Source organism: Acipenser ruthenus, chromosome 1 (genome assembly GCF_902713425.1).
Source record: "Acipenser ruthenus chromosome 1, fAciRut3.2 maternal haplotype, whole genome shotgun sequence".
NCBI classification, from domain to species: Eukaryota; Metazoa; Chordata; class Actinopteri; order Acipenseriformes; family Acipenseridae; genus Acipenser; species Acipenser ruthenus.
In genome coordinates this window covers 58,809,326-58,831,691 of record NC_081189.1, presented here as the reverse complement: position 1 = coordinate 58,831,691, position 22,366 = coordinate 58,809,326, and the positions used below count along the sequence as shown (strand labels likewise).

Here is a 22,366-nt window from a genome sequence, read left to right as displayed (position 1 = left end):
CACTGGGGCAGAGGGGTACCCAGTTCTAAAAATAAGCAATACATTTATGGCAGGGCTTTGCCCCGCCCCCTTTTCATGTGCAGGGCTCCTCGCCCTGCCACAGTGAGTTAATCAGGCTCCATAACAATGTATAATAATACATTTGAGATACAGTAAATCAAAGAAGAATGTCTAATGTCTCAGAATTTTCTTACAAAGCAGTGTTACCATAATTTCAGTCCTACAGAGGAAGCTTGCCTTTCCAAAGTTTCCAGTCTGCTCTAGAGTCTTTGGCAGTTTTGCCCTGTCAGAAAGTACCTGGATGGCCCAGGCATTCACATGTTATGAGCTGATCCTTCCATTCAAATGATTGTACCAAGTTTCAGGGATGATATGAACACAGCCACTTCAAATGTCTAACATGTTCCATTCAATTTATTTGTACCCTGTTTATTTAAAGCTGGTTTATTAAGGATAGAGGAAATGTCCCATGAACTAGTTTTCATGAGGGTTCTGCTTCTGATTTTAAAAGACCAAATCTAGTCTTGCAAAAACATGAAAAAAGAATATACTATGGATAAAATTCAGATCACCCAAGCCTGAGCAGAGTTGCATACAATGTAGTCCTTTTTTCAGCATGGGACCACCAGATGTGGCACATTAAAAAAAAAAAGGAAGTCTCGTATCGTCATTGTTTTCTGCTGGCAGGCGTTAGAAGCTGACAGGAACTACATTTCATCTTCAATTTGTTAAATCTCCTGCTGTATGTCTCTTATTGTCTCTCATGACAGGTGAGCCGTCCCCACCCAAGTGACCACCCCCTTCTCATCCTGTTTGTGGTGGGGGGAGTTACACCTTCAGAAGTTCGTTTGATTAAAGATGTTGTGTCATCACACAAGTCTGCCGTTCAGGTACTGTAATATAAATGTATACTTAGAAGTGCAATAGGAAATCAATTATATTTTCATCGAAATTATATTTGATTAGTATTTTTTTTTTTTTTTAATGAAAAATTGACCTCACAGGGCTATAAAAGTATGGACCCAGTTGAGACACTACCATGATCTCCTAGCTACCACAGCAAAGTTGATGCCTCTCGGGCATAGATGAGATAGAGAGTTTACAGAGCTGTGCATTAATGCATCCCCATCAGGAAAAAAGTTACTTTTGGTGAAATGCCCAACCAATATTTTAAGAGAGTAGCTCTATGTATCATCCCTTGCTTACATCGTGCAAAGCAAATTATACAAACACATTTGCACTGGAAAAGTTTAAAGGAATAAATACAGCATTTACTTGAAGCACTCAGACCCATCCCTGTGTATTTACATTTCATCTAATCAGTCACAGACATTTATTCACATAAAAAAAAACATTTGAACATACCAGCTATAGATGCCTCATCAAGGCCCCTATTAAACCTTCGTTCTTTACTTTTTTATTGGACACTACTCCTCAGACATCAGTAAATCAAAGACAGATGGTCGTCAGACGTTTAAAACAGAATGTCTGAGGACAACGGTGATAGGAAATCTCAAGAATGAAGGAAGTGCAATTAAAAAAAAAAAAAAAAAAAAACATGTAGTTGCTGTTTAAAAATTTATTTTTGTGGCTAATTGTGGCTTTGAGCCTGTGGTATATGTCCTTGATTAAGCAGTAATAAAATAAATTGAAATTAAATTAAATGACAAAGTTTATTTTAGTATTTCTTAATTCAGTCTTTAATTGTTGTGGGTGATAGATGTGTTGGTGTGTTTTGTTTGTAAAACTATAAAAGATAATTTACAGCTTTGGAGAATGTGTTTTCTTTCTCATAAAGTTTCTGTTAGTCTTACAGCCCCACAAAAGAGACATTATATAATGTATTAATTGTTACCTAACATAATTTTCTTTTGGAAAATAATAATTGGGTTAACACCTAAGTAGCATAGAGGCCTTCCCTTATTTATGTAGTCGTTGGCTAATTAATAAGCACAGCTTTTTCTAATTTATTCAGTTTCTCCAGATGAAACAGACTAATTTCCATCCTGCTTTGTGGAACACCCTTCAGAAAAATAAGGGTTGTATGTGTGTACTGTTTTCTCTTTTACATCTGAATGTGGGCCAGTAATTGTGGAAAAAAAATGCAAAGTGGGGCAAGCAGTGGTGAAAGACAGCATTGTGCAGCTATTTAGTTTGATCAGGCACAAGAGTTAAGTTACAATTTATTATTGCTTTAATAGTTCGGGGCTGTTCACTTTGTATGAGCATAACCACTGGCAACTAGATCAAAGATTTCCTGTGCAAGAAAGGGTAACAATAAAATAGAAAGAACAAGGTAAAACTCTTGAATCATGTCTGAACAAATAGAGAAGGCTTTTGCAGTATATTTGAAATGTAGTTTATATTGTTGTATAAAAAGTTTTCATGTTTTCAACTTTTGGGAAGACAAATTATATTTAGGGCTTCTGATTTTCGGTTTTAACTGATAAAACACCCCCAATACAAAAAAAATGAAATCAGTGGATAGCCAATAAACACCGGAAAAACTGTGGAAATGATTAATCAATTCATGTTGACTTTACCCTTTTTCCATTAAAAAATAAAACCTACTACAAAAATAATAATAAATACATTTCCCAGTGCTGCTGGGCAATGTCCAGCCTTTCTGTCTTTAATCTATCATTGATTCATTCTCAATACTTTAATCCCGCCCCAACTACTGAATGACAGCACATTTCTACATTTCTATTGGAGACTCCGCTTGCGAGATTTAAAACGAGATTACAATCAGGATGGAGGCTTGTTAGCGAGATTTCAAGCTGTAGTTACAGTTAAGATACAGAAGATGTAAATCAGAATTGTGGCGAAATGTACAAAAATACCTACACACAAAAACCCCAGAAGAATGTGCCCGTGACCACAGGGATTTCGTTGTGGAAGACAGCAATGGAAAGAAGGTACAACTTAAGTGTGCAAGTACTGTCGAGTTACTACTATACATATTTTGACAGAAGAAAAAATAAACTGCTCAAGCATTTGGAAAGTAGCCGAAAACACAAATTTCAATCAGTATATCAAAAACGAAAGCCCCGAAAAAATAACATTTACATAAAACTTGAAAATAGCTCAAAATAAGCACCGAAAAATACAATTAATAAAACCCGAAAACCAGAAGCCCTAATTATATTTAAATTAAACTTAACCTTTAACTGTTGGGTGGGTCAAAATGACCCAAGCAAGAGTTAAAAAGCAATTTCTCTTAAGCTTTTATTTGATTATCTTAACTGCTCTGCAGATTCTGCTATGTTATTCTTTGAGGTGCATGCGGTGCCATGCCTTTGAGAGGTGTTCTAAAAGCCTAGTTCTGCTTATTTTGTTATTATATTATTATTATTATTATTTATTTCTTAGCAGACGCCCTTATCCAGGGCGACTTACGATCGTAAGCAAAAACATTTCAAGCGTTACAATACAAGTAATACAATAAGAGCAAGAAATACAATAACTTTTGTTCAAGTAAAGTACAAGTTTGACAAACCACAATTCAATAATACAGCAGGTAATAGTGATAGTTACATCAGGATATGATTAAATAGTGATAGTTACATCAGGATGTGATTAAATACAAAGTACTATAGGTTAAAAACTTGGCAGATTACAGTTTTCTGAAGTACATGATTAAATGCAGTAAAATAGGGGCTGATAAGAGCAAAATAAAGCACATTTACATGAAGGGTGATAGTGTCCCAGGATACAAACAGAGGAGTTCTACTGGTGCTCTTTGAAGAGGTGAGTCTTAAGGAGGCGCCGGAATGTGGTCAGGGACTGGGCAGTATATATCCACAACAGTTAAATGAAATCTATTTTCATACCTTTATTATATATATAGTGTATGTATGAGCAAAGGCAACATAATCACTGCCTCCCCCTGTTAAGCTGAATATTTCTGCTTGCTTTTGGGATGAAATAAATAATTGTACAAAATAATGTTTCTGTCTTTTGTTCATGAGGTCATTTGATGGGGTACTTGGTTTATTTTATGCTAATTCAAAATTAAAGAATATTTGAATTTTCGTTTGAATTGTGAAAGAATAATGTTGCTATTGCTAAAAAAAAAAAAAAGGTAAGAATTATTTTAAAGCCTTGGTTATAAACACAAAGACAGTTAGATGGACAGACCTCCATATATCTAGAGTTAATGATATATTCAATATTTTTTTCTTAAGAAGCTACTTAGCAAGTTTTGTGACAATTGGAAGTGATTATATGGACAGAATTTCTGGGGGATAATAAGCCAAAAACACTATAAATCTACAAAAAAAGGAACAATATATTACATCAAAATACACCTCGAGGAGACTTAGTTGGATTTTTAATAAGATTATTTGGGTTTTTTTTAACCTCGCTCTAAGTGGGCTTTTGATGTATGTAATAAGAGGTTTTAGTCAGAATTGATAAGTAATTAAGGTTGGGCAGGAGTGACGTGCAAGCAAGGGAATGCCTTCTTAACTCTTGTTTCTTAAATTGGGGGGGGGGGGGGGGGTGGGTGGGGGGTGGCATTCTTTCTGTAAGCTTTTGAAGGAATGTCCTTCTGTAGCCGCAGGGTGTTTCACTGGGCATTGCTCTTCTCGATAGCAGCATTTCTTCTTTGTAAAGGGGTTGTCAAAAGAATTGAAAGACCAAATTGCCACCTTGGGGTTGTTTTTGCTGAAGTGTCCAAAGGATTATCTGGATTTTCGCTAGAGCACTGTAATATTGTAGTGCCACCTGTGTAACATGTTTCCCCTGTAGAAATATTTCAGCTGTTAAAATAAACTGTAATTGTACCAGCATTCTTTATCATTGTACTAGTGTTAGAAACCAGTAGCCATCAATTAGTGGAAAGACTGCACCTGGAGGAGTTAAAGCAAGAGTTCTGCAGAATTAAATCATGCCCAGGCAGATGTCATTTACAGTACTGAGAACACTGTTCAGAGTCATGATGATCAATACATTAACAGTAGCACTGTATAACTCATGATAGCATATTATATAGGTGAAATTAAAATGCTTTGAAGTGCAAACCAGAAACTAAGACAAACATTTTGACAAGTTATTTTATAAGATTATTTAAAGTATTTCTATACATGTTTAAAGGCTTGTATAACATAAAAATTGCCTCCCACCCCCCAGACGATCTACATGTCGTCCATTTATTTTTTTATTTAGTAGTCTGCAGTTCATTTGGTACAAGTGCGTGCCATATTGTCCAGCATGGTCCAGAATTGTAGTGTTTACAGATGCTGTCTGAACTGGTGTGTCTTGAAGAGGCACCAGAAGGTGGTCAGGACTGAGCAGTCCTGATATCCACGGGTAGGTCGTTCCGCCACTGAGAGGCAAGGGTGGAGAAGGAGTGGGCTCTGGGGGTGGAGGAGCGGAGAGGTCAAGAGGGGGTGTAGGGAGAAAGTCTGGAGATAGGAGGGAGCAGAATGATCAAGACAGAGGTAGGCGAGTACAAGAGTTTTGAATTGGATGCAAGCAGTGATAGGGAGCCAGTGCAGAGAACAGAGCAGCGGTGTAGCGTGGGAGAAATGAGGAAGGGAGAAGATAAGGCGAGCAGCAGAGTTTTGGATGAGCTGGAGTGGACGGGTAGCAGAGGCAGGAAGGCCAGCCAGGACGGAGTTGCAGTAGTCAAGGTGGGACAGTACTAGGGCCTGAACTAGGAGCTGTGTGGAGTAATCGGTGAGGATGGGGTGAATTCTGCGTATGTTGCTGAGGAAGAAGCGACAGGAGCGTGCTAGAGTAGAGATGTGCTGAGAGTAGGAGAGGGAGGGGTCAAGGGTGACACCAAGGTTTTTGGTGGATAAGGAGGGAGAAAGGGTGGTGGATTCAAGCAGAATAGAGATCTGGGGAGGAAGAGGTGGGGAGAAAAGGAGATCTGATTTTGAGAGATTGTGTTTGAGATGATGCAAGTGCATCCAGCAGGAGATGGCCAAGAGACAGAGATACGTGAGGAAATGTTGGAGTCAGAGGTGGGAAAGGAGAGAAGATCTGAGAGCAGTGGACTCGTCAATCATTGTGGCAAATTTAGCATTGGCTTCAATTATGTTACACAGTAGTTTAGTTTTCATTTCCTTAGAAATGTGATTAACGATATTTGCACATGCAACATTTGAGTGCAAAATATGTCCCAGGTCAAGTCTGAATGTCTATTTCACTTTCAAAATCAAAAAAAGTCCAGTTCAGCTTAGCCTGTTTATATGCTGTTCTGAAAACTTTACTTGTAGTTTCATGAGCGGCTGCTTTTGCGAAGCCTGTTACTAATGTGTCTTTTAGTGCAGTTTCATTTATTTTGAACGCAGCCATGTGTCCACTAGAATCCCTATGTTCATATATTGTTTTTCGTAGCAATATTTGTTGTTTGTTTTTGGTGTCTCCATAGGGAAATATTGCATTGTGACCACTACATGGAAATTCATACCAGTGCTTTTTTTCTGATGCCAGCGTAGTTAATGTAGAGCAAACACTGCATCCAAGCATACTGTTTTTATGACAATCCATGGATTTTTTCACAGGAGTCTTTGGCAGTCTGGCACACTGCAATAACATCGGCCCGATCTGAATTGGAGCTTCAGCTATTGTCAATTTGGCTAACAGCACCACTCAAATTTATCATCTTTACTCGCACTGTTTAGATCCCTTTCTTCATCTTCTGAGATTGGTGTAGTTTTTTGGCGTTTCGTCGTTTGGGGGGCAACATGTTTTGTAATTTTCAGGCTCATTATGACACAAACTATATTCCATTCAGATTAACAGCCATAAGAGGGTGCAATGGATATATGTTGTACAACTGTTGTAGGGTACAACGCATATTAACATACGTCACACAATCTGTTGCAGTTTGTCATTCAATCACGAAAAAGGAAGTGGGGTGTTGCTTATTTTATTTAGCTAAAGTTGTTTTGTTTTTTTGTGATTTTATTTTTCAAAACATTGATCTGCTAACCTGGATTATTCTCGCTAGTTACACAAAAAGGTATCAGATGTGAGATCCGGCACAAATTAACCCCTGGACATACAAATACAGTTTGTGCACTAACAGTGAAAGTTGCACAACCTATTTTTTCTTCAGCATTCTGTGACAGACTTCATGCTGATCAATAACTTTTTTATTGAGATCAGTTTTGTAATAATCACATAATTTCCAAGTCAACTGAAATATAATCCCAGAAACCCAGTGATTAGAGTATATCTTTTTTAGTAAATTGACCATTACGAAAGCCTACGGTTCGTTGCTTTGTTGACCAAGCTGGCCCTATCTTTTCAAAGGCTTCTGAAAAATAGTAGCAGCTGATCAGTGGGGAAGCAATGTTTTGTGATAAAGGTAATCGGTCAGTTGAATTGGTTGTGCTTATCAGCCCTACATAGTGCATTTCAAAGGCTTTAAAAACACAACAGAGGGAGGAAGCAAGGTGTAAATGCCCACTGTTTAAACAACACAAATAAAAGGAGAGGTCCATTACCAAGCAGTTAATGACTTGTGCGAGCTTTTAAAAGCCAAATTAGAAGTAACTGACTAGCCAGCATTCATTGTTGTAATATAAAGTAGCCTTTGTAACTATCTTGAAATATTTAACATATCTGCTTATCTAGTATTCACCTTCACAAATTCAGACAGCTTGAGGGTTGGATTTTTTACCATTCTGCTATGTGTAGCATTGCAAACTGTTTGCTGGCCTGAACCATTCTTATCCATGAGGCGGCAAGGGCTATAGACTTTAACCTTTAACTTTCACATATTTATTTTTCTGAAATAACTAATTTAGCTGTTTCATTTAAATATGTTGGAACTCAAGTTTTTTTTCAAGTAAACAAGCAACTGATTTTTAAAGCTACTCAACGTTGGTAGTTGTTTAAGGTAATTGGGTTCATCCATGTGAGGTTTAACAAGAATAAGCAGTCACCTATATTCCATGTTCAACCTTGATAGCCTAAAATGTTCCCAAAAAAAGCAAAAAGTGAACAAGTGTTCTGAAACAGGATACACAACTTTCCAGTTACTCCAATAATTATTATTATTATTATTATTATTATTTATTTCTTAGCAGACGCCCTTATCCAGGGTGACTTACAATTGTTACAACATATCACATTATACATTATTTCACATTATACAGATATCACATTATTTTTACATACAATTACCCATTTATACAGTTGGGTTTTTACTGGAGGAATCTAGGTAAAGTACCTTGCTCAAGGGTACAACAGCAGTGTCTCCCACTGGGGATTGAACCCACAACCCTCCGGTCAAGAGTCCAGAGCCCTAACCACTACTCCACACTGCTGCCCTATTACTTTTAAAGAGCTTAATAAGTTAACTTGATTGCTGTGTGGTGCTTGATTGTAAATGTTGTTGTCTGTTGACTTTAAGTGCTGTAGTCAGAATAACATCATCACAACCTTAGCTTGTCTTTCAGCAAGAATTGATGCCCTGCATAACAGAGTTCTTGACCACTGTTAAGCCCCCAGCTGGGCCAGTAGCAATCAATGGATGCAATCAGTTGTTTGTGTTTTTTCCTGAAAATCACCTCTTCATTATAAATAACCCTTCTCTTTCTTTCACCCTTAGGCAATCATGTTGTCCTCTAGACTGTTGAAACCGCTCGACATTCCTGAGCTGCTGTTTGCCACTGACCGTCTTCATCCAGATATTGGCATGTGAACAGAGAGAATGGATGGGTGACATTGCCAGCATTTCCCCCATCACAGCCCATTTGAAATGTGAGCAAAGAAATGGAGTGAGAGGCTTGAAAAATCACCTCGGTACAGCAGGAGCTTGTCGAGATTTAAAAAAAAGAAATGTTTATATGACAGCAGAGGAATCAATCTGTCAATCAGGGCATTGATGGCTGTTGATGTAGATACATGACTATACACAGCTTAAAATTCCTCCTGCCAAAAAAAAAAAACTTGTGAGTAAATTATTGTTGTTTTGCTGCTTATGCAATTCTTGGACCAAACCTGGTCTTCTAAGCTTTCTATTTTGTTGTTGTTTTACTGAAGCTTTGTATTTGGCTGCCCCTTATGCCACACATTTTCTCAAGCAGTTGGGAAATTCAGTTTTTCCCCACACACAGCCTTTTAGTCCTGGGCCTCTCTCAAGCAAATCCAATTTTACTGAGCTGTGAGGTGTTTTTTCACCTCCTTTTAGCCAGTGGTAAAATATGTAAGTCTTGAGAATTTCCAACTATTTCCTTGAATGTTTATGGTTTTAGTATTCAGTATATAGTTGTCATAGACTCTTTTGTTTTTATTGTTATTATTTGAATGATTTACAACACAACCTGAAAAAACTATTCATATTGTATTTGGAATACAAAGTCAAACGTTTAAGAGCTTCCTGCTGATGTTCGTTCTGGATGACCACTTAAAGCCAAGAAGACTGAATACAATTCAACTTGATTTGGGTGACTTGCAAGCCATTCCGCTCTATACAATGTTTACCTTAAAGATAAGACCCTGCTCTGTGTAAAAAGTTTGTAACTACATCATTAACTCCCCCTTTGAACCGCCTTAAAAATAACATGTTATTCTCAAAATAACAACTGCTTATATTTGAGTAAGAGCAAGCGACTGCCATTTTGTGGATTTCTTTATGTGCTGGCAAGCTGTAGTTTGGGAAATAATCTGTAGAAAGTGGCAAAAGTAACATATCGTGGGTTGCAGCATGTTCAATTGCACAGTCAATGGGGTATACCTTTACCTGCACTACATATAAATAAGTCCAAGAGTAAATGTATACATGGATGCCCCTTGAGAAAAATATTACTGTTTCTCTGAAATTAAGAGAAACCTAGTCTGTATATCAGGGTTTCTAAAAAAGTGACATAACACTTTACATTATTATTCCAAAGAACATAAAATTATAAATGTTGTCTCCCTGAGAGGTATTTTTTTCTGTTTGAATTAAGGCATCAGAATTAAAGTACTAATAGCTTGTTCAACACAATAAATGTGGTACTATGCAGAATTAATAAAGGAATTTTAAATCACAGCATATCAAAAACAATAGAGATTCAGAGTACCTCCATAGCGGGCTTAGATCCCACATATAAATGTTTTGTTATATGTTTAAACATGGGGTAAGACAACCTCCTATGGTTTAAAGAGTGTCCGTCTTGTATCCTGTTTGTTATCAATCCTTGTTGTTCCTGCTACTATCCACTTTGCAGAGATCGTGACACAAACAGAAATGTGCAATATTAGAGATCTTTAGAAAAATACGTTTAATTGGCCCATTTTACGTGAGATTATCCCGTTCATTCATGAAATTAAAAATAAATTTAAAATAAAATCCATTGCTTTTTATGGGGAAAAATTGCATCCTCTGAAGTCATTATGTATCTTCCATGTCCCCATATAAAGACTAGAAGAGTGTTTTTATCCATCCACATATGATATTGCCATCCATGAAAGGGTTAATAGTGATCTTAAACTAAAACTTAAAACAGGATATAGCTCAAATTAAAATCCTGGTTTAACACCTGATTTTTAGTATGCAGGTGTTTTAAATTCCATAATTTATGGTTAAACCTACAGAAGGTGATACTTGTCACCTGTGCACACATCACAGGTTAAACACAGGTCATAGTTTCCTGCACAGCTTACAGTAGCTAATTTCAGCTCATTCAGCCTAGTCAAGGTACACCCAACACATTTGCATAATGAGCCCTTTGGCTAAAGTAACAACAGAGCCTTTCAACTCCCCTCACACATTTACAGCCACAGACTGCAGTTGCTATAAGTTTGATATCTTGCAGGAACCATTTTAACAGATACCGATCTCAGTGGGTTCTTTCCTGGCAAAGTAATACAAAACATTATTTACTGTAGACACACCTTAGTGTTCAATTGAATACAAACTTTGACATCTCCTTAATTTAATTATGTACTGAGAAGTATATAAGCAGCTATGGTAGATTTTCCTACAAATGAAACACTTTAAATTTATGGTAAATCTAGAGAATTCCTTGTCCAATTGTGACCTCACTTGCTGAAGACCTTCTTTAGCTCTAGTTACTGAAAGCTGTTATTCTGTCCATCTGAATGTAATTTTAGAGTTTTGCATATAGAAGGACCTTCTTTAGCATAAATGTATCCTAATCTGTGGGCTGTCTTTATATCACAGTTATATATATATATATATATATATATATATATATATATCAAAGTTTTTACATACAGTAGTGTGCATATATATTATAACATCTCAAGATGTATCATTTATATCCTTTATATAGGTACCTGCATAAAAACCTCTGGGTGTGAGAATTAAAATGTCCTTTCCGTAATCGGTGATGTAGAAACAGTAGGCACTTGTGTGAAAATGTTAGACCACTATGTGCTTTAATTAGGCATCTTAAACAAGTAAAACATCTCATGCATTTTACCATTTGTGGCTATGTGTTTATTTTATCTTACTATTTTAAATTAATTGCATGTGTGGCCTATTAAAGTCATCAAATAAATTAGACAATCACTAATTTGCCTATTTTGACAATTTTCCAAGTGGTTGGATTTTTTATCAAAATCAACTTTATAATCAACTAGGATGAAACTTGGCCTTGGCTACCATTAGCAGAAGCTATATGAAGGCATTTGTCCATCTTTCTATATGTAAAACTTACTGTGGATCTAGGTCATGGTGTTCTATGTTTTCATCTCACTGATAGCTCTAATTTTTGGCCCTACGTGGCTTGTACATTGACGAAGCATCTGTACACACAAATATCATTCATGTTGCACAGCAAGTGCAACACTCTGGCTAGTGAAGATGAAATGATTTATAATTAAAATGTGAATGAGCCCCTGCTCTGTTTTATACACAGTGTTTATAGTCAAACACTTGCATTAATAAACTGTGTTTTAAAGCAGTTGTACTAGAGTTGTCCTCCTGCTAAGCTCCTTGGTGAAAAGTAGCAGAGGACTTCAAACAATTCATAGTGTGCTCTTCACTTGCAGAACATGTTTCACAGTTGCCATGGTTAACCAAATCAAAATACACATGTAACAATAAAACATGCCTGGTTTTATTCTCAGTGTTTTAAAAGTTCCAAATAGACTTCTATCCACATGCTTGGGTATCTGCTTTTAGAAGTTACTTTGTTTTCAAGAGTGTCCTTGAAACATCCACTTTTGAAAGACTATGGGTATCTATCTCTACAACATAGGGAAAAGGTAGATAGAAAATAGCTGTGAACATTAAACAATTACACTTCCCTCAAATGGTGTCAGTTATTTGACCATGTTAATTATCAAGCACTATTTCAGACTTGAGCAGTGGAAGAAGACCAGAAGGACATAATTGGTTCAACATTTTATTTTTAAACACTCAAAAGCATCTCCTCCTCGAGGAATTATCTGTAAACATGAATTACAGCCACAAAGTAAAGCACTAGAGGCTTCTTAAAGTGCATTTAAAAAGGCTTTTGAGCCTGGTGTCTTTGCAGGTATTCTTTACCCCATATAACTGATTTTAATGTCAAACATTTAAGCACTGCTGTGAAAACCCAGATAAATTTAGTAATCCCTTGACATTAACAGAGATTGAATTATTGGATTTATCACAAAGACATTCTGCTAAAAGTCAGCACAGGCTCCACACACGCAAAAGAGCTTTAATCATTCCTGGGAGAGAGAGGAAGAGTGGAAAGAAACACAAAACTGTGACTCATTCGCCTTCATCTGCAAAATTACTCTAACATCAGTTTCAATTGTCTTCGCTTTATTACAATGCAAATTTAACAAAGATACCTAGGAATATTAGATTTGTCCTCAAACTCTGAACCACTGTTGCGATGGAAACAAATGGAAGTGGTTTATACTCTAGCTGAATGGTAACAGTTTATACTTAACCCCAGGTTTGTATCTGTTTAAAGCCCATCATTTAAAACCTGTAAAGGGCTGGTATTTTCTCCTCCCTCACTGGATTTCTATTCTCTCCATTATACAGATGTCACAACAGATATTATTGCGACAATAATAACTCAATGAAGCAAGCGTTTGTGCCCGATTTCCACAGCACATTATTCCCACCTAGGTCAAGAGTCACTTGCTTGATCACCTTGTCATAACGTGGAATCAAAGGCTCTGAACAGCTCCTCCAATTCATCACCTAAGACTTTACAGCCCCTTCTCTTTGGAGTATGCAACTTATTCTCCTTTGTCTTTGATGCAGCACCAGTACTTTACATATCAAAAGATGAAACTCAAGTTTCGCTGCATTTTTTTTTTTTTTGGCCACACGGAATGCCTTTTGTGTGTCTCTTCAAACTGAAGTCACAGTCCTCACTTTGGCAGACAAAGCCTGCTTGAACCGCCTCTTCAGGTCTTGCATGTTGGGGGATTTGGGCCTGGGAATGAGGGATGACCTCTTCTTTTCTGTGTTAACGGGAGCCTGCTGCTTGCTTATTTCTTTGCACAGCACGTGGAAGGCGTTGTAAACGTCATTATAGTTCTCGCTGGCAGACACCTCATAGAAAGTGCAGCCCAGCATGTTGGCGAGTTTCTGTCCCTGGTGTGGCTCCACCTGCTTGACATGCAGGAGGTCTACCTTGTTTGCCACAATGATGATGGGAACTCTGTCTGCATGTGTGCGGCGGACTTGCTGGTGGAGGTGGCTTATTATTTCAAAGCTTGTACAGTCTGTGATGGAGTAGACCAGCACCACAGCATCTGCCCACTGAATGGATCTCTTCACCTGTTCATTACTGTTGAGATTGTGTCCATTGACCTGAGGAAGAGAGGGATATAATGTTAAACAACTCGTATTAAATATTAGACTGCTGATTGATGACAGTGTCATCCTATTACACCGCTAAGACTTGATTATGTATTTTTTTAAATTAGCACAAATTATATAAAAGGTCATCATGTTTTTTTGCTGTTGACAGACAAAATAGAAAATACTTTAACACTGTTAACAGTTTATAACCACCTTTCTTGCCAATATAATTGAGCAGTGTTGGAAAATACAGCAAAAAGCTGATCTGAACCAACACAAGTGAAGTACCATGTGCTGCAGACTCAGACACCCATTACGTAGAATGGGAAATTGGCTGGCTAGACAGGGACACTTTGTCTTTTAACCAAGTTAAAATAAAATGTGGTTTGGATTACTGCCCACTTCAGGAAACAGAGAATCTGCAACTGTCCTCAGAAAGATTAAAGATGAATTACAAACTAGTGTTTCCTATCTTCTCTTTTGAATACAACAATTAATTTGTTTTATCACTAATGCAGTATTTGTAAATTTGCTGCAATTCATCTGAAATATAACATGTGCTGTACTGTAGACCTATTTCGAGAAATGGGCTGCTTCCAAATACACTTCATTATAATGGACTAGTGTATGGAGTTTGCTCCTTGCTGGTCTGGTAAAGGTGAAAGAACATTCACACTCAGCATGTGACAAACACTCTTAAGTTAATAGTTCCAAGTGTTCAAATGCAACAAGGCAGCCACAATAGTTGACCTTTAAAACAAAAAAGGAGGGGGCTGCTGTAATTGGCCATGTCAAGCATCTGGTTTAAGAACCAGACTGTGGCTCTGCAATATATTTGCACTACTTTCAGCTTTATTACTGTGCAGCTAGTCTACCTGCTTGTATCCTTCAACACATGGAAGAGTCAAATAATCTATTACATGTAAATCTGGTATAGAATCTCACCTGGTCACCTGGTGTATCTTGGACCTGAATTGCGACTTGTTCTCCATCAATCTGGATTTGTCTAGAGTACAAAGTACCTGTTAAATTTAAAAAGTTAAAAACAGTTAAATATATTGCAACTCGGATACCAGAAATGTTTATTTTTTGTTATTAAAACATTCTTCCGCCAATATCAATGTGCTGCTTACCTGCGTTCCTCTCGTAATCGCCGATGAAGCGCCTAGTTAAAAATCTCACCACCAGAGCTGCAATAAACAAATATGAACAGGTTAGATAGGGTCTTGTCTGGCAGTTCGACTCCCTGGTCTACTTACAAATCCCAGCAGAAGAGCGGGACACTAATACTGATAACAACAGTTTACACAAGATACGCTATTCATTCAATCAGCTCCAGAAACCCATACAAATGATACTACCCCGTGCAAAAGGTATTTACTGTTGCAAACCGGAATCGAGTTAATGTTTAATACGGAAGTGAGAAAGTGTAAAAACAGGGATATTACATTCATTCAAAGTCTGAACAAACACAACTGTGTATAGAGGCAGCGGCATAAAAAGTATGACACATTTCATACAAAGTTTCTTAAAGACTACCTCTCTAATTATCTATATTAAAGTTTTGTTTTAATCGTGCATTCTCATGGTAACCTTTTTCTGTGAGATTAAACCGAAATGACATTTAAATTGCTCACCTGTTTTCCCAACTCCGCTCCCACCGATAACGGCTATTTTAATCACCCTTTCAGAAGGGCATTCGGTGGCAGGGTACTCCGCAATTGTAGACATGTTTTGGATAAGACGCATCTTCATAAGGACTTGAAAGAAAGAGATTGTACTTTAGCGATCATACAAAATCCCAGATATGTCAACGCTGTATCACACGCTTGCTCCAAGTGATGTTTCTTAAAACCAAGTATAGACAGACAATGCCATGTGCATGTATATAAATGGTCCTGATTCGGTACACTCAGTGATCTTGCTAGCCCAGTTAATACGCTGTACAAACTCTCTCTACTGTCTCTGTGAATGCTCTGTTCGTACAGTGGCTCTGACAGATTTTATAGAGCTCGGGAACTGCTTGTAGCTCATTGGCAGCCGCGTGCAACACTATCCCTCCGCCTTCCGACTGCACGTGGAATTAAATACCAAACACAAGGACATGAAGAAATAGCAACAGGTGGGTATTGGCAATTTGGATTAAAACACCCATTCGATGAGGATGGAGCGTTTACGGTTCTTACAGTAAAAACGAGGGGGCGGTTAGAAACTGTATAATATACAAAACACCTTGCTCTTATCTGTTATTTGCACTTCGTTTTAGTTCGATTGGTGTCACACGGTTCTGTTATTTTACACGCATTTTATAGAAAACAAAATAAGTTTAAAATATTTCGGTAAAAATCGATACAGTGCGGTTGGCCGCCAGCAGCAGTTTTAATTTAATGTAAATTATACCGTTAAAATAACAAGTTTAAGCTTCCAGTTCTTCAGTGAAGTTTATTACACTAGAGAGAACTGCAAGAGCCAGAAACACACATGTTGCAATATACAGTATGTATTTGTAATCACTATCAGAACACATTGTTTTATTAGAAAGGTTAACAAGGTCTATATGACTTTTATAGAATGTAATAGAAAAAAAAAACATTTCCAGTCCTAATAACACATTGTTCCTGTTCAATGAAAACATAAATAATGTATCCAGGGACAACTATAAATATGTTGTACAGTGAAATGTACAACAGTAACAATTTTAATAGCCCCCACTAATTTGGACCCACAATAATTTCTAACATTCCTATTACATTAGTGTTAAACCTCATTCTTATCATATCTTCCCCAATATTGGCAGAATTGTCAAAAAGCTCAATCTTTTACTCCTCAAAGAATAACCCACCATGATACCATTACTTCTGCTGACCCTTTTGTCTTTCTTCAGGTAGGTATCCTTTTTAGACACAGATCTTATGGAATCAAGAGATTAAATGGCCACAAAATGTGTCCACTTGATTAGTCTTACAAACATCAGCAACTGAGACTACCTGGGCTGCAATCCATCATGCTGATTATCCTTCTTCTGCTGGAGGAGTTTAAACATAAACAACTGATAATGTCCCAGGTGTCGTATATTTCCATTTTTGAGCCACTTTGTGAATTTTGAATGCACATTAATAAGGCTGTGCCCATCATTATTTCAAGCACCGGCACTGGAAATGTCTATTAAATGTCTATAAATGACCACATACAGTGTGCTTATTTCAATATGTGTCAGTCGTGTCCGCACTAGTACTACTAGTTCCTTCCATTCAGCTTTCAAGCAGTATGAGAGTACCCACAGGCAACTGTTTAGCTGGCAGAACTATGATTTAAAGGTTAACCGTAATAAAATCAATACTGTATAGTACTGGCTTCAGTATCTCCATCCAGAAAGTATTCTACTGTACTTTATTCCTGTTTCTAATTTATTTGAACTGTTGAGGATTTTAAACATTGCTTGCCTATGTGAATACCACTTATTAGCCAGATTTTAGCTGGTAAATAAGATTACAGTGCATTACAGGATAATGTCTTAGTATTATATTTTACAAATTAAGTTGTTTTCTAGTTTTAAATTATAGCTGCAGATCAAACCATATTAGTGTATAATCCAATGTAGATACATCCATGCCCAGGTTTAGCTTCACAGTCTTCATATTTTATAGCAGCAAAGTTTTGGGGTTTTTTTTGGCACATTTAATATATTAATATCTTCTGTTGACACATAAGAGAGTCAAGTTTTGTTTCAAGTGCCAAATGCTGGTTCTGGTTCTAAAGTGAAAGTTTATTTCTTTCATTCTTTCTTTCTTTCTTTTTCTCTTCCATTCTTTCGTTCTTTCTTTCCTATCAATTGTCTTTGGAGTATTTGGCAGCCAGACCTCTTGTTATTGTAGTCTGGAATGTATATTTGATAAGAGATGTGATGACAGGCTCCCGCTGAAGTATTAAATTAATGTGTTTCATTTGCCACAGACAGGTCCTTGCTAGTTACTGCCATCACTCAGGCATTCCATGCAATAATATCCAAGAGTGGAATGAATTAAAATTCAAGAAACATTAGTACAAACATTACTGCTCATTTGTACACATGAACATGTAGAAGAGATCAGGTAATGATTTACAATACCTAATTTTGTGCTTAAGTGATTCAGTATACATGCCTAGTTCGTGTATGAAAGTACTGTATGTAAAAATGTATGCTTTTAAAACTTCATCAAAACTTTTACATATAAGGTATAATTGTCATTAAGGTAAAACTGAAAGTAGACAAATGTTTCATTTTCTTCACATTCCCCAAAATGTGCATTAGTGGTCCTTGACAGGAGGATTTTTTTGTAGGTTGTCTGTCATTACTATGTTTGGTCAAAAAAGGAGAATATAAAGAAAGACTTTTGGTTGAGAGGAGTAAGCAGAGTCAATGAGGTAAAAAAAAACACATCGCCAGATGAAAACAGAATGCTTCTCCTGTCACGAAAGGCAGGGAGCAGTTTTGGCAGATGAGTGGGAGGTGTTACAACACCTAGTATTTCTGCATTTTACTAAAGAAAACAGAGAGGGCAGTTAGTGTGCTACATTAAAGACAATAGGAACTGATACATAACATTTAATAATAAAGAAAATAATATAACTTTTTTCATGTCTTCTAGTATAACAGTACATATTGCAGAAAATAAACCATACTCTTATCTTCTTTGAAATGTTCTAATTTATAACAGTTGCTTTTTTTTTTTTTAAACACATAAGAATATTTTTTAGAAGAAATAAATAGTTAAAAGCTTCCATGCTCTGCTGTATTGAGAGGAACAGTGAAATGTAGAAAAGGATTCAATGCCTGTAATACAGTAAGATAAATAAGTCGCCAAAGTAAGGTAAAAATGTCCTCCTTTTTCTCCCGTTTTGTTACACTTTTATCCACGCAAATGTATGTTACAGGACTACTGAGTTTAATGACAATTAACTTGTTTTGTCAACATTGAAATATACTAGGGAACGCATTTATTTTTGACGTCTGTATCGTTTATATTAAACGATTTATTGATAAAAAAAAAATAAATAAATAATTGAAGACCTCAAGGAGTTTTATCCACGCATATGCATTTTGGAGATTTTTTTTTTTTTTCGAGTCATCTCATCATTCTGAGATTCTGAGATTCTGATCTTGATTTCTGAAAAATGTTGGTTCCTGTCAGCGTAACGCTCATTGTGGTCCTTTTTGGCGTAAGAAGGTACGGTTTCCTCTCGATACTGGTTGATGAGAGTAACGCTATTTGTGGTCCCCACTGGACAAGAAGGAACGTTCATTTCTGAGAATTAGCTATGCTGAAGGATAGCCTATATATTTGGTGAAAGTAATACACAAATAAATAAATACATTCATAAATATTGAAACTTGGCTTGTGTTTTTGATAACTTGGCATTTTTTTTTCACATTTCCGATGTGTTTTTGTTTCAGATTAATAATATAGTTCTACTCTAAAATGTAACTTATTGGTGTTTATTTACTGCATTATACCATATAATTTGGCCATCTGTACACTCTATTTGTTCAGTCGTTTTAAGTCATATTTACAATATGGGTTTATTAGGTAACAACCAAGTATATTTTACAGTAAAGAACTAAGAACTGGGGAGTGCAGGCACATCATTTTTAATTAAATTCATTTTGTATAACAGAAATAGTATTTTTGTGTGTGTGCATGTGTATTCTAGCTACGTCCACATAGAATAGAGCAGTTTATTTTTAAATATCCAAGTTAGTGTATATTTTACGTGAGAAAGCCATGTGTATTAAAAGTTAAAAATAGAAATATGGCTTGTTTCTGTTGCAGTACATAGTGTTCTTTAAACAATGTTGTCTACTTATAGCTGTGCCGTTCCAAAAATAACGTAACCCCCTTTGGCTCTGCCTAAATCCCAGCAGCTCAAAGGCTGAAATGCAGGAAAATCAACAGAGAGAAAACAGTGGTAAAGCCATTATTATTGCATTTGAAACGTCAATCACCCCTCCAACGTTTGAGACACGCCAGGGTGTCTAATGTGTTACATTTTTATTTCAAAGTAGAAGTCACTTTTAACTTAAACCTCATTGTGCATTAGACTCATTAGTCTGTACACATTTATACAATTTTTTATATCTATTAGTGTATTGTTCCAAGTAAAAGTGGAAAGAATTAGCATTATTCATATATGTTTGTTTGTTTTTTTGTTATTTGGTTACATTGAATCTTTTGTTCAATATCCAACTAAATATTCCAGCGAAAGGACGAACCTGACATAAACAGCTTCAGTTACTCTTACTGTAAACTCACATCTGTCTCCCTCGCTAGTATAAAGACTTTGTCACAGATTTGAGCTACTCAGAACACTGTTAGTTCTTTGTATGCTCGATGGGCCCTGTATTTATCTGGAATCTTAGTTGTGTATCCTGGTGAAATATTTTAATAAATACATTTAAAATACTTAAAATGTGGCAACCACAAAGTTCACCAAAAGGTCTGCTGCAGTAGAAAATATGGAATATGCTGTATGCATTGGGAATAAAACATGTCATATGCTAAAGAAGACAGGATACCATGACTTTCTGGAAATCAAGGTCCCTCCCTGACATCCACAAGAAGAAAAAATGAATGTGCTCCCCTCGATGAATATCGGTACTGTGTGTTTATCAGCACCCATTTTAAAGGTGATGTCTATGAGAAACTCTTGGAGTACTGTACTATTGTTCCCTTTGGGTTCCAAAGCGATGAGAATATTAAGAAGATTTACGTCTTTTAAGTAATTTCATCCAGCTGTGAAACAAATCCTATCTACAGTATTTACTTAAAATGCTGCATGTTCGGTAATTACATGCTGTAGTGTGCAGTTAATTGTAATTCTGTTTTCTGGAGATTATCACTTAATTTTAATTAGTTTCCCTCCCTACCCATCTACCACCCCACAGGCTGGTCCCAAGGGATCATGAGTTGCAGTTAGGGGATCATCGAGGGCTTAGCTTACCTGCCACCCTTGATGTGTGAGACTAATGGCAGTTACTTTCAATAATAATCCTTACACTTAATTTTACAACAATGGCTTTGTAAAAAAACTGCATTTCTTTTAACAATACTATCTAAAGCTTAATTAGACCTTTTTACTTGTTTTCAGCTCTTGAACAGTTGCATATAACATTTGATAAGTAACTTGAACTGGAACTGTTCAAGAGCTGAAAACAAGTAAAAAGGTCTAATTAAGCAAATTATTAGTTCAATTAAGGGTATAGTTAAGTAACTGAGAGCTCGGTTGGAATGAAAACCGGCAGCCACAGGGGGTCCCCAGGACCGAGTTTGAGAAGCCCTGGTCTAAAGGCATTGGAGAAGGACAAAAGGTGACCTTCATGACAACCAGTAATTCTACCTAGAAAGAGAGTCAAAAGTTGCAAACATTTGCTAAGAGATGTGATTCCCTATTAAGGGTTGTGTTGGGGTTTTGTATAAAATAATATGGCACTGGGTTTCTGTATGTAAACTGGCTTTGCGATTTAAAAGCATCAGATTTAACAGGAAGTTCTTGTCTGGAAAAAGACTTAGTAGATTTGAAGGCATTTCACCACACACAAAGGTCTGGAAAGTGTAAATAATGAAAAGTATCAAACAAAGTCACATAACAGAAATATAAACTTTTTAAGTGGGCTTTGTTCAATGAACTGCCCGGATTATTTCACAACATTGTACTGTACGACTTGCGGTTTAGCTTTATTCAGGACTGTTCTTTCATTTGAGTTAAATACAACGGACAGTACTGCAAAATCATGTTTGTTTAAATGATGCAGTTTAACATAATGGTATTGCTGAACATTTACTGTGAGCAAAGAAAGACATACATACCACTAAAATAAGAAACCACTGACAGAAGCACTGAGGGTTAACACCAGCACTTACACACTAAATAGTGGATTCATCACATTTGACAGCAGCTCTGTCAGTAAAGAATAGAACTGTCTGACACAGGATTAAGCACCTGCAGACAGTGGATTACAGAAAGAACAACCAAACCAAGATGTTTCATTAGGTAACTTTATATCTGAAAAAATAATGTGTGGCCCAAAATAGAATGGGATTAAAAAATGTTTCTTCGTGTTTCTTGTTTTTTTGGGGGGGTAGGGTTGCATTCTTGTGTCAACATTTATTTCATGGTTTGATTTAATTTAGTTTACTTTTAACAATTTAAATGTGGTTATACTACACAGGCAATATTAAATGCAATAGTTTTGTCATGTTTTTGTATTAATGTGAAGATATGTTTACTTGTGACAGCCAGTTAAGATTAAAGACCAACATTTTACTTTTTAATACGTCAAGAAGAAAGACTTTTAAATCTGGTTTGTCAAATTGGTGTAAACTTCAGAAGATGTAATTTGCATCACTATTTAAAACATTAAAAGTTATGAAGCACTTCTTTAGCAGGGTCTTCGTTGATACATATGTGACTGCTGTATCATAAAAACCCTGCTTCTGCAAAACAAAACAAAAAAAATAGGATGGCAGTTTCTAAATAGATGGCTCAACGATCATCGGGTATTTCAAGCTGTAATATTTATTAATGATCCGAAACTTAGAATCTCAGTCTTCACTTAATCAGTTGTGTATTCAGTAGTTATTACAGCAGGGAAATTGAGAGTTA

At 36.4% G+C, this 22,366-nt stretch overlaps 2 protein-coding genes across 2 annotated transcripts in view; one reads left to right on the top strand and one right to left on the bottom strand.

Moving 5' to 3' along the window:
• LOC117420925 (sec1 family domain-containing protein 2-like) overlaps positions 1-11,978 on the top strand; it is a 207,479-nt gene extending 195,501 nt beyond the window's left edge. The window contains exons 8-9 of the mRNA XM_034034686.3: positions 771-890; positions 8,573-11,978. Coding sequence (XP_033890577.3) covers positions 771-890; positions 8,573-8,665 — 213 coding nt within the window. The 3' untranslated portion in view covers positions 8,666-11,978. The remainder of the gene's footprint in view (positions 1-770; positions 891-8,572) is intronic.
• Positions 11,979-12,307: 329 nt separating this feature from the next.
• Positions 12,308-15,770, bottom strand: LOC117421043 (ras-like protein family member 11B). Its single transcript, XM_034034910.3, has 4 exons — positions 15,364-15,770; positions 14,860-14,916; positions 14,672-14,748; positions 12,308-13,735 (listed from the first exon to the last, which is right to left on the bottom strand). The coding sequence occupies exons 1-4, from the start codon at positions 15,479-15,481 to the stop codon at positions 13,271-13,273; spliced, it is 717 nt and encodes a 238-aa protein (XP_033890801.2). The 5' UTR covers positions 15,482-15,770; the 3' UTR covers positions 12,308-13,270.
• Between the last annotated feature and the right edge of the window lie 6,596 nt (positions 15,771-22,366).

Coding starts and splice junctions, on each gene's coding strand:
- LOC117421043 (XM_034034910.3), bottom strand. CDS start 15,481: ATGAAGATGCGTCTTATCCAAAACATGTCTACAATTGCGGAGTACCCT. Junction 14,917..15,363: donor GAGCGGAGTTGGGAAAACAG/GTGAGCAATTTA, acceptor TGTTTATTGCAG/CTCTGGTGGTGAGATTTTTA. Junction 13,736..14,671: donor AAGATACACCAGGTGACCAG/GTGAGATTCTAT, acceptor TCTCTTCCTCAG/GTCAATGGACACAATCTCAA.